Consider the following 13,025-nt stretch of genomic DNA (forward strand, 5'->3'; position numbering starts at 1 on the left):
ATCATCAATCATAATTATTTAAAAATTATTTTTTAAGTTATATGTATCAATTTTTTTGGTCCCTCCCGTCTTCTCTCCTTTTTTATTATTATTTTAGTCTTAATATTTAGTTTAAATTTTAATTTGACTTCTAATATTTTAAATATTTTATTTTAATTTAAAAAATTTTAAATAAATTTAATATTATTTCACTATTAAATTTGATACAAATAATAAATAAAGTGAGTGACGTTGATGTTAATAATATTATTAATTAGATCATATATACTTATTTCTGCGATTAGAAAAGCATGACCAAAATTTTTTTGTAATATTTTTTTTTTTACAAAATCTCTTAAATCCTAGCAATCAATCATTAGTGTTCTAAAATCAACTAAATTGTAAATACAGAACTTGTCACATATAGAAGTACACTTTAAAACTTTTTTTGTTTATTTGTACAATTATTATATTTAAAAAATAGATAAGTATGCTTTTTTCTTAATATTTTTATTTAGTCACAAATTATTCTAATATTATTTTTGTGTTAAATTTGTATTTAGCTGTTTAATTATGTTTCAAACTTTTTGTTACATTTTTAGAAATTGAGATTATTAATAATATGGACAGATTAACTGTTTAATTATGCTAATGTGTTACCAAAATACAGTTTGTTATCACTACAAGAAACATCACTTTTAGCAGCTATTTATTTTACTTTTAGCGGCAATAAAAATAGCCGCTAATACATTTACCGGCAATTAGATATTAGCCGTCTTATGCTTTGCCGCTAAAAGGTTTTAGTGGCAATTATAACATTTGCCGGTAAAGACTTTTTTAATGGCCGCAAAAAGTATATAATTTTTAGTGGCCATTTTTTTGGCAATTTATATGGCCACCAAAAGCGCTACAAGAAACAATGTAAATATCGACGCCAAAAATCGACGGCCAAATTTTCCGTCGATATTTTTCGACGGCTTGTCGTCGATAAAATGAAAAAGAGATTATTAAAAATAAAATATTAAAATCGACGACAATGTCGTCTATTATTTTGACAACTTTCTAACATTCTGATACTATCGTCACATCACCGACAAAATAGATGTTGAAAAATTTTTTTTTTTAAAATCGACGGACTGATTGTCTATTTTAATAATTAAAATATCGACAGCCTTCGTTGTCGATAAATTTAAACGATAGAGATCTCTTTCCTAAAGTAAATGGACGATATGGATTTATTATATAAAACAGACGGTTAGAATGTTGATTTTTATTTTAACTAAAATCGACGAAACAGTCGTCGCTTTTTATCAACAAAAAATCCCTCGCGCGATTGCTTCCCGCGTCCCTCATCTCACTTATTTCCCCAAAATTTAACACCAACCTTCCCCAAAATGTGTTCAGAGGCTTCTTCTTCTCCTCCAACTCCAACGTCTGAGAGTAGAGACCATAGACGGAGTCATGGTCTTTGTGAATCTGCATGGAAGTTCTTCTTCTACAGACTCTATCACTAGAACATGCCATCGTCGCAGCTTCTTGTAAGTTCCTCTCTATCTCTCTTTGGTTATTATATTTATTTTTGCAATTTTTATATCTACTATTTTCATGATGAAATTCCGAATTTGCGTTTGTTAAACCTAATTAGCATAATCAATTCATCACATTACTTCAACTTAACTAGTTCGACACATTAGTTTTACAATGTGATTAAATAAAACAAAATTTAAAAGAAAGAAAGAAAAATCAGTTGCTTGCTTAGTATTAGGAAAAGGTAGAGTTCTAACTTCAGATTCAGTTACAGATTTCAAGTAAGTAAAGAAAGTACTGTGTATTATTTAATTAATCTTCATGAATATTGCTCATAATATTAATTGCTCTGTTTATTTCAATTTACTTATTGAAATTTCATCTTTTCTGCTAGTCGCTATGGTTTGGTAGGATTCCTATTTGATTTGACATTTGTTTTGGTAAATTTATACTCTGGATTTACTAATTTGTTGTTTATTTTGCTTTTGTACTGTGAAATCTAGCTTGGCATGGGGAATTCCAGAGTGTATTTTCGAATTTTTATTTTCTGGTTTCCTTTTAGAAAATTTCATCCGTTTTCAATAACCTTGTGTAGAATCTTTCATTGAATTTTTTCGTTCCATGCATTTTGTGTAACAGTGTAGAATTCTGCAGGATTACTGATGGAGCATCTGGTGGCATACTTCTGCTTTGATCTTGGCATCAGAGATTTCTTATCAGTGCCTGCAAAGAACATTATGCAGGTAAAAGTTTAAATTCTGCTTCCTTGTTTTCAATTATCTTAGATACTCAATTAACTAATGGATTTAGCAGTATTGGTATAACCTTCAGAATCCCACCAGACTTGTTACGGGCATGGCCCAAGGCACCTCTAGTCTTTTAAGCAACACAGTGTATGCCATCAGTGATGCGGCTTCCCAATTCAGTAAAGCTGCACGCAAGGTATTTCTTGCTTTGCCGCAATGATAATTCAATTTACATTTCATGCTATAGCATCCAATAAGAACATTGTGTTGCATGTTGTCCAAAGAGAAACCTTCAGCGGATGGATATGTTAACAAAAGCTATAGTTTTCCTTCCAGGGAACAGGACACTAAATTTTTTCCAGCTCACCTTCCTACTTCTAACGAGCCCTGCTTGATTACTTCTGCTCCCACTTGACTTGATGGGTGCCATTAACATGATTATCATCTACATTGAAATTTACTTATGTAGTTTAGTTGGATTTTTCTTGTGGAATTGAGAAACTTGTTAATAGACTCGGGTGTTCTTGTCATTGAGAAATTTTGAGGTATTTAGCTGAGGGTGAGGGTCTATTTGCTATGGTATCTGATGAGCATATTACTATATTATTCTAAAGTTTTCCCTTTTTATTTATTTGGGGATTTTTCATCTTTCTAAACATTTGCAAGATTCAGAAACTCCATATAAACAGCAAATTTTATATTCATCTGTGCTGTAACTTGCTAGAGGTATTCTGCTAAGTTTATCTACCATAGTGAGGGAAATATGATTGAGGAAGTTTTAAGCTTTTCAGAGGACTCGAAAAGAGTTGAACTTTAGTGCTTGTTAGCATATGGGGGTTATAACCTTTTCAGCTGAGTTATCTACTTATTCTATTGAATTTGGTTACATAGTTTTTGTTTGACTATTATTTTATATATAAGACACAGCAAAATCAGTGTTTGAGAGTATATGTTTGTTTATGCTAGCTTTTATGATTCTCTAAGCAGTATCAATTTTAAAGTGTATTAAGCTAGGATGCTAACTTTCAACACAATTCCCTTATCATAAACTAGGTTAAATACCATAACATTCAACACAATATACATAAGAAAGCATTAATAACACAAAATAATTTGCACTTTGTCAGCAGGGGAATTCAGATCATGATCATTATTAAAGCTATATCACTGAAACAGTGCTTCACAAATAACTGAGAAGTTTCTCAATTCACAAATCTACTTGATAACTTGGGCTTTGATGTTTAGAGTAGTAAACTTTACCTGATTATTTTGGGGTGCAACATCAATTTCTGTTATCCAAACTGGTGAACGAGTGGCAACAAGTGTATCAATGGAAGCTTTCATGTATGGCAAATTAGGAGGAAAATTAGGAAAATGTACTAATTAGGAACTTGGGAATTTGGTCTAAGACATGTTCCAATAACTCCTCCCCTGTTCTTTTTATATTATGTCTGCTAGAGAAGGAACTTGGGAATTTGGTCTAAGACACGTTAATACCAGCAATGATTCTTTAAAGAGGCCAACTATCATGTCAATTTCGCTTGAACGGTGCCCAAAACGTTGTTCCTCCCATGGCGAATGTAAATTCTCTTTCGATGCTAGCGGATTGACATCATACAGGTTTATTTAAGCCCTTCTCAATCTGTTTTTTCTTTAAATTGCTAAACTGAAACTATAAAATTCCTTGTAATGACTGAGACATTGTATCTTATGCATTTGTTCTCCAACTTACTAAGTAATTTACCGTTCTACTTGTTTATTTTCTTGACTCAACTTCTGTTCTTGTGATCGAAACCATGGAGGCTTTGACTGTAGCACTAAATTGTAACTCTTCAAGGTGCTTGCTTGTATCAAGGTTCAACTATTTGCATTTTCCTTTCCTTTCATTGTAATGTTATTTTTTATCTGATTTCATGGCTACCGTTTCTGTAGGACATGTTCGACAATCAATTTTTCCCATTGTATCGAATGCTGCAGCCATACTTCCTGCCTATTGGGCCCTTAGGAAGAAGGTCAACTCTTTCTTTTCTCCTTCTAGTTTAGATTAACACACAGCTCATAAATAAAAAAATATTAAAGGTTTGACGACTTTGTTCAGTTAGCATTGCTAAAGGACATCATCAAATCTTTTTGTTCAGTTACATGTTGAGGACAAAGCACTCCTTTTATTTGTGTTAACACGGTGATTTTCTTTTAATTTAAGGATGATTTAAATAAGCAACAAAACAGTTTATTCATTATTATATGGACTTCTGTGTGTTACAAAATCAATAACTTGTTTATGCAGGCATTGGCAAAATGGGTTTTATTCACCTCCAGTGGAATTTCAACTGGACTATATCATGCATGTGATGTTGGCACCTGGTGTGCATTAAGTTATAATGTCCTACAGGTTAGCACTAATGGATTTGAACTAATCCTTGATGGACTAACTTTCACTTTACTCATGTCAGTTCATGGACTTTTGGCTCTCTTTCATGGCTGTGATTAGCACTTTGTCAAGTTTAGTGGATTGAATAGCATTGAATATTTTGTATTATTAGTGGATTTTAATTTAAATTAATATAAGTTTAAGTTTAGTTATTTATTTTAGCTATTATTTTTATCATTAATTATTATTATTATTATACATAATATAAATATACTAAAATTAATTACTACAAAATAAAATATTTCATTAAATTCAATTAAATATTTATACACAAAATTCTTTTGAAAAGTAATAAAGCATAATACAAATTTAAACAACACAAATACTATAAATCTATGTTACATCAATGATTAGCACATAGTTAATGATCAAAAGAAAACAAATAGAGCCTAGCACAGCCTAGCACAGATGCAATACAATAATACAGCAGAGAGAATGAAGCAAAGTTCCCAATTGCTCAATTATATGAGACCATTTATATATGAATTGCTCCGCTACAATTTGGCTCTTCAATTTTGAACCAGCTCTCTTTGCCTAATCAATTGAAAACCAGCTTTAACAGAAAGATTATAAAAAGGATAATAAAAATCACTGACTTTCTTTTTACTTAGTTTCTACTTCAATTCTGTCTAAGCAAAAAATCAGTAAGGTATTCAACTAGGAACATTTAAATAACAAGTATTCAACCAGTCACCATGATAACACAAAAGCACCAAAAGGCAACAATTAAAACTCACAGGTGGTAGGAGCTGCTCATTTAATCACCTCCATTGGTGACTGGATATGGTACAAGTCTTATGCCTTTGCACCCATGTCAGATTAACAACAAGGTCTTGTATTGTAGGTGCAATTTTCTTATAAGCAGTATCCAGGAGGCTATTAATTTTCTTATAAGCATTTACATGTCTTTTCCACTTATTGTTATCCTCCACGAATGTCTCAACACTAACTCCAGGAACTGCACCATTAGCAATTCTAGGAGGGGTTGCAAATAGCCTCTCGGGAAATGGCTTGAGTTCACCAGAAACTTTAGGCGTGCGGGTAACACAGGCCTCCATTTTCTTATACCTGTAGACATAACGACATGATACCTCATAATTTTCGAAGGATCAAAACCAAACAGAGACTTGAAATCATATCAAAGAATGATTTTGACAATAGTATTATGGACTGACTATTGAAAGGGTTCATATGACATAAAACAATGATAAATTGGAAAGATGACAAGGAAAATAAGCAGTCACAGATACTTTCATCTGCTTCTTATTGCCAGTTTCAATCCAAGGTCACTATGGTTAAGAGAACATCCTCGTAACCATCAAGATACTTTGGAAACTGAAAAAGCATTTTTTAGAATTATACATGAAAATATCACTATTATTCTCCCAAATATCTTTAGCTCAATGCATAATGCAAATGTCTACATCCTTGCACATGGCTTATAGAAAGAAACAATGGGAAGAATAATAATGCATTGCTAAAATATACAAATTGTTTAAACAGGAAAATTCTTACCAGACATCATTAACATTGGTTGTTTCACAAAAGTTCATGCCAGATTCTTCTTGTCTGCTACGGCATGATTCGGTGTCCATAGTTTTTTGCCAAATGGCAATTTCAGCCTCCTCTGACTTCTTCTCCCAGCAAAGAAGCTTAGCAACCTCTTCAATCTTTCTTTGCTCTTCCTCGAGTTCCTCCTTAGGTCTCTGCCAGTTTCTATAACTTGCCTTCCAGTTTATTGGAGGTCCCAAAAGCACCCAATAACCACCAGGTCTTAGAGCTCGGTCTACTTCAATCGTATAAATTCCATCTGCAAATGAATCATGCAAAATTACGATTGTTATCATAAATAGGGTATAAAAAAACCAGATCAAACAGAATAAGAAGTTAAGAACCCAAAAATTATTGTCCTGCCTAAGTTACAGCAAATATTTCAGAGTAATCTTTCTGAATGCAAAATTCTCACCATTTGCTCCCCAAGGAATTAAGCAACGAGAACAATGAGCCATGTCGAAGGCCGCAGAAGGATAAGGCGTTTTTATGGTTCCAAGAACACCAATGACAGCAGGTACACCTCTTTCAAGAGCAAACTGTACTTGTGCTTCATGAGAGTCCCTTGGCGCAAATGACATTGCAATAACATTTTATGGTATTGCATGTCACCTCCTGGAAAAGGCATGTAAATGCTTATAAGAAAATTGCTAATGATGACTTTTACTATTTTATTTGAGCAGTTGCTATACCTGTTGAAACAAGACCAATCCTGCACCAATGGTAAGGGCTTTCAAGCATTTTTCCTCTGAACATTTCTCCAAAAGTAACCTCTTTTTCTTCACCCACATAAGCAAGCTCAGCCAGAATTTCATCCACTTGCCGATGAGCTGAGTCCTCAACAGCTTGACCTCGAAGACGGCGCAGACAATGAATTGCAGTGCTTTTCAAATTCTCTCCATCACCTTTTCCCTGTATAGCACATAAAAGTAGCCATCTAGAAGAAGCTGGGAGCCAACACATTCCAATTCCCATTATTACTGCCAAAGGACTACTAACTCCATACATATAGCGCCACCCAGCTACCGTGTCTACCAGAAGGCTACCGATTCCATAACCTGCCTGCACAAATGATATTTGACCATTTTCTATATTACCAACTAAGTATAGAAAGGTTTTTGATAGATTATTATTACTCAGGAAGCCATAATAGTAGGAGTATTGAAAGTTCTACAACTTACCACCATCCCAAGTACTATAAAGAACTCTATCCTAAAGCAAGTATTGAAGCTAAGTTCTAAGCAATGTGTCTCATAGATATAGTTCCTCCGAGATTATATTCTTCCAACGAATTCAGTAAATTATATTCTCTACCCATTTGGTCATACACCCTTCTAAGGCATTAGGTGCTGGTGCAGGCCCAAAGATCATTTACTTTTGTAAATGACAATAGTAAATCCTACACCTCAAATTGCCTAGATGGTTTTTCTACCCTGATAAAGCAGAAATTAATAGATATAAACTTACATGTATCAGTTTGGTAAAAAAGAACATACCAATCCAATTCCTATACCATAAACAAATCTCCCTATCACCAATATAGGAAGATTTGGAGCTAGTGCTGTTACGAGTGCTCTGACAAGATATAACAATGCCGCTGAAACCAGCTCCTTTCTTCTACGGCTCTACCTAAAATTGAAGTTTGTCATAAAATTTCCCAGAAAAGGAAATATATAAAATGATAACCAGTTAGAGGGATAATTACCTAGGAAGTCAGCAACATTGAAGGCCAAAACAGAACCAATTAAGGCACCATATAATGATCCACTAGTCTGCAAAAGACATCAAAATCAAATACCTAATGTTATGTTCAAGATAAATAATAATAAAAATGTACCAAAAACAAGGATCAAATTATAATTATAATAGAAACAAACTGTAGCCATAACCTAAGAAAGAACAAATTTAATTCAAACTTACAACAAGACCAACAAGAACAAATTATAATTATAATAGAAACAAACTGTAGCCACCGATCAAAAGAAGGTGCAGTGTTAGGCTCTTCTTTAGCTTTGTTAGCCATGAAGGACCATGAAGGAGAACAAATTCAGCAACCTGCTGCAAGCCCATTTGAAACAACAAGTTTCAAGTGAATTAAATTGAATTCATTTCAAAATAAATAAATTAGGTAATTAAAGATTATAATATTATATCCTAATGTCAGGAATATATGAAAAATTAAGAAACACATAATTCAATTATATTGTTAATTTTGGTGCCCTGAAAAGAAAGATCAACCCAATTAGAAGTAACAAACATGTATTAAAAAGATGAGATGAATCAAACGGCAAGCTAATTTACAATTTTACATTAAAAAATATCCCAAAGCATTTTGTGTTTAGCAGTTTATTACTCATATTCAGCTTAAAAGATTCAACACAAGAAGAATAATTAATAGTTGAGAATAGTATGTAAATCTCTATCATCAACAACATTATTAGGCTCACCATCTTGGAAAAGAAATTTTGTTACCTTATATCAATAGCCTCAAGTAACACACTAAGATAATTAGAACCTAACACCTGAAATAAGAATCTTGTTAGTTCAAGATATCTGAAAATGGAATAATATGATGAAATATAATAAAGATCCATACTTGAACTTTTGCTACTGTACAAACATCTAGGAATAAGCTGAAATATTCAAATTCTATAGAGCAACTAATCTAGAAGCAGGAAGAATCATTGCCTACGTCAAAGCAAACCATATATAAGTCATTCACAAATAGTGAAGCACGGGAAAATATTCAAATCATATACTACAAGTTCTAGTTTAACTTGTATTGTCCATCCACCTCAAATTCTATAGAGCATTCGCTACAAGTAGTATATGTTTTCCTAATTGGATCTGTGAGTGTCTACCAAAAAATTAGAAATATAACATATGAAATACTAATAGAACTTTTAAAATTAATAGAAGTAAAAGAATAGATAAAAGGTGATAAGGAAAATCAAGATACCTCATATGGTGCCTTCCTAGTACTAACAGCATCATTTTCATTGAAAATGGGGATAACTCTTAAATCCAATAGTGAGTGCACAGTGTCTGAAAGTTGTTTTTTGAAACCTGCATCCCTAAAGAAGCCATTCACAAGAAGTTGGGATGAAGTCACATCAAGCTGCACCAAGCAAATCATAATATATCAGCATCAATAATCAATAACTAAGGAGGAAATTATATTATATGAGATTAATCAAAGAAACACTAGTTAATACATTCTTGAATATGCATAAGGATATACCAAAGAGTGATGGTTATAGATATAAAGATATTAGGAATCTATATTATAGGTTCAAATGCTTAAGCACCTGGAGGAACATGGTATCATAGAGAGAAATAAGACTACTCTGCTCAATGGCTGCACATGCTTTTCCATCGAATTCACCTTGTGGCTTTTCAAGATCTGAAAAACTGCATAATAATTAATTCAATCGGTTATTTTAGGGTTAAGATTTTCTTGCTTGCTCTCTTAAAATCAACCTCATCTAAATATAAAATCCCTTAAAACTCATTGAGGTACCCTAACTAAACAATTAGAAGCATGCTCAGATTGTGCTAATAAAGAAACTTGAGTAATTTATTGAAACTCAATCTTGCTGGTGCGTTTTCTTCACTGTTATCAATCACTAATGATATGAAAATGAGACCTATAGAAATCATACATCAAGCTATAAGTTAAAATTGTGAAGAGGTTTAAGTTGGTGAAGTAAAAAAAGCTTAGTGTATATCTATCTTCAAAATTCAGGGGAGCGAAGCACAAATTGGTCCAAATTTCAAACAATTCACCAAACACAATCCTCATTGTCCAAATTCACGCAGCAACATATATATAAGGGAGACACAAAATTAAATGTAAGAACAATTAATTCATAATTCTAGCATACCTTGAATTGTTCTTGGTGCTCATGTACAGTGATCTGTCACTCAGAAAAGAGATCAAAGGAAATGACCGGAAGATGTGGCAGGCTTTGATGAGCTTGGTGTGCTCATCACTGATGGCGGATACCACGACTGCGATGAATTCGAAGGAAGTTTGGAAAATCGCAGGGAAAAGTGATAAAGTTGAAAAAAAAAACAAAGTACTGGAATCAGAAACTGATAAAGCATTGTTGAATCATTGAGAGAAGAAAACCCTAAAATTTTGATAACAAATTTCTAAATCACTGAATTACGGGTTTAACCTACAATAAGCGCATGCGATAGGGAACTAAGAAAAGCAGAATCCAATCTGGAAGAACAATTAACTCAGATAAAATCACAAATTGATAAGATATGAAAAAAGATTGTAGTAGAACACAAATTAAGAGCACAAGAACATAATTAAGAGGGAGATTAAGGAACCTGTATCTTATGACTAGAGAGCGATTTAGATTTCAATCGAAATCAGCACAAACTTGTTCGAGAAAAAGATTCAAATCGTGATTAAGACTGAGATGAAAAATGAGAAGAGATTCGAGCGATGAAGAAGATGGAATGATGGAGATGTGAGAGCAAGATCCTGAAAAAAGAACGAGATCAGTGCATGGTTCTCAAAGTCCATAGAGAATGAGGCACTAAGAGAGTAGTTTGAGTGAGGGTAAACAATCAGGCACTGAGAGAGGGAGATGTTTCACAGTTCCAGGGGCAGTTGCTTTTGTTAGTTTTTAAATTTTACTATTTCTTTTAGTGGCAATAGTTTAAATGGCCATTAGAAGTTATAGTATTAATGACAAATGTACAATTGTCACTAAAAATTTATCAGATAAAAGTATACGTATTATTAAGTACATTTGTTATTAAATTGTATTAGTAATATTTAAAAGAAACGTGTATAAAATACGAAAGTTGTGTTTTTCTATTGAAGTTGGTCAATAAATAAAAAATTAGTAATAAAAATGATGTTAAATTGTGTTTTATGGATGGCTTGGGTTTAGATTTCTTTATCCATATGTGCGTGACTATTGTTGGTTTCTATGGAAGAAATATGAAATTAATAATTGAATGTAAATTTTCAAAAATATATGTAAAAATATTTGAATAGATTTGTGTGAATAATTCTTTGGCACAAGCCAAATTATTATTGATTTCAGCAGCTTTACTCCACTAAATGACATATTTCAGCACAAAGTCAATAACAAAAAGAAAGTGTACTTGCTTATTACTCAATGTTAAACATCCATGAATGACGGATAATGCTATTATGTTGAAAGAGAAAATTTTTAGCAGATGCTGAAATTAGGTGACACAGTAGAGAATTTTACGTATGTGTCTATTACTTTTAAGATTCTAACAAATTTTGCAGTGTGTCTGATAAACTCATATTTTATGATATATTTTGTGCTTAGTTTGAGTGATTTATTTAATTCTTCACCCATTTATTCATATTAATTACATGGTTTTACTTTTCTTTCCTTATTATGTGATGTATGTGAAAAACATGTTTCCTATGCTTTAAAATTAATTATTTTAATTACCTTTACTTCCATTCGATGCCGTGATTAGTATATTGAGTAGTTTTAGATCTTCTAAGGCATGAATGACTTAAAGGATGGAAAGGAAACATACAAAAATGGAAGGAAAGCATAAAACGAAGTTTTTGGAGAAACTGGCATCCACGCGATCGCATGGGCGACGCGGCCGCATGCTAGCGCGAAAAGGGCATCGACGCGGCCGCATGATTAACGCGACCGCGCGCCTTAAGCAGAACACATATGACGCGATCGCATGACTGACGCGACCGCGTGACAAGGAAAACTCCGAATGACGCGACCGCGTGACCCACGCGGACGCGTGACAGAGGCCACGCACCAGAAATTGCAGAAAACGCTCCTAGCGAATTCTGAAGCCCTTTTTGGCCCAAATCCAAGTCCAGAAGGCATAGACCAGAGGTTATGAAGCGGGGGAATGCATCCATTCAAGGAGAGTCTCCACTTTAGTTAGTTTTCATGATTTAGATTTAGTTTTGAGAGAGAGGTTCTCTCCTCTCTCTTCTCTCTTTAGGATTAGGATTTAGAATTAAGATTTTATTCGCTTTCAGGATTATCTCTTTATCAGGTTCAATATTCCCTTTTATTTACTTTTGCAATTTAATTTATGAATTCTTCCATGTTACAGATTACTCTTTTGAATTAATGTTATTTGAGGTATTTCAATTTAATATTGCTTTCCTTTATTTAAATTATTGTTATTCCCATCTGAAGACATTTTTATTCCAATAGATTTACTTTTCTCCTTTTGGTCTTGGTTAAGAAATTAGTAACTCAGGAGTTATCAAACTCAAACATGATTAATAATTGTTATCTTTGTTAATTAAATTGAACTTCAATAATCCCAATCTTTTCTTAGGAAATAAATAGGATTCGAAGATCAAACCAATTAATCCCTTGACCTTCCTTTATCTTAGTAAAGGTTAACAAAGTGGAATTAAGATTCCGTTTTCATCATCATTGATAAGGATAGCTAGGATAGGACCTCTAATTTCTCATACCTTGCCAAAAGCTTATTTACAGTTATCTATTTATTTTACTTGCCATTTAAATTGCTTGTTCTTCATTTACTTTAATTGCTAATTAAACCATTCGCTCCTCATTCTCAAAACCCCAATTTACAATCTCCATAACCAATAATAAGAACATACTTCCCTGCAGTTCCTTGAGAAGATGACCCGAGGTTTAAATACTTCGGTTATTAATTTTTAAGGGGTTTGTTACTTGTGACAACCAAAACGTTTGTAAGAAAGGTTGATTACTTGGTTTAGTAACTATACTTACAACGAGTATTTATTATAACTTCTAAACCATCAATCTTCCGCT

General features: G+C 32.9%; 1 protein-coding gene across 24 annotated transcripts; it reads right to left on the minus strand.

Annotated features, from left to right (window-relative positions):
• LOC107639208 (probable methyltransferase PMT2) lies at nucleotides 5,012-10,873 on the minus strand. 24 transcript variants are annotated; one of them, XM_021120993.1, is made up of 12 exons: nucleotides 10,576-10,861; nucleotides 10,119-10,245; nucleotides 9,543-9,645; nucleotides 9,194-9,352; nucleotides 8,707-8,756; nucleotides 8,155-8,289; nucleotides 7,940-8,006; nucleotides 7,731-7,863; nucleotides 6,927-7,296; nucleotides 6,650-6,849; nucleotides 6,199-6,493; nucleotides 5,012-5,751 (listed from the first exon to the last, which is right to left on the minus strand). In XM_021120993.1, the coding sequence occupies exons 10-12, from the start codon at nucleotides 6,813-6,815 to the stop codon at nucleotides 5,445-5,447; spliced, it is 768 nt and encodes a 255-aa protein (XP_020976652.1). In that variant the 5' UTR covers nucleotides 6,816-6,849; nucleotides 6,927-7,296; nucleotides 7,731-7,863; nucleotides 7,940-8,006; nucleotides 8,155-8,289; nucleotides 8,707-8,756; nucleotides 9,194-9,352; nucleotides 9,543-9,645; nucleotides 10,119-10,245; nucleotides 10,576-10,861; the 3' UTR covers nucleotides 5,012-5,444. The 24 variants fall into 24 exon arrangements, 19 of the variants coding, with proteins under 19 accessions (XP_020976652.1, XP_020976653.1, XP_020976650.1 ...); XM_021120994.1 differs by lacking the exon at nucleotides 8,155-8,289 and adding an exon at nucleotides 8,831-9,091; XM_021120991.1 differs by having other exon boundaries at nucleotides 8,208-8,289; nucleotides 8,707-9,091.

Source organism: Arachis ipaensis, chromosome B04 (assembly GCF_000816755.2).
Source record: "Arachis ipaensis cultivar K30076 chromosome B04, Araip1.1, whole genome shotgun sequence".
Classification (NCBI taxonomy): domain Eukaryota; kingdom Viridiplantae; phylum Streptophyta; class Magnoliopsida; order Fabales; family Fabaceae; genus Arachis; species Arachis ipaensis.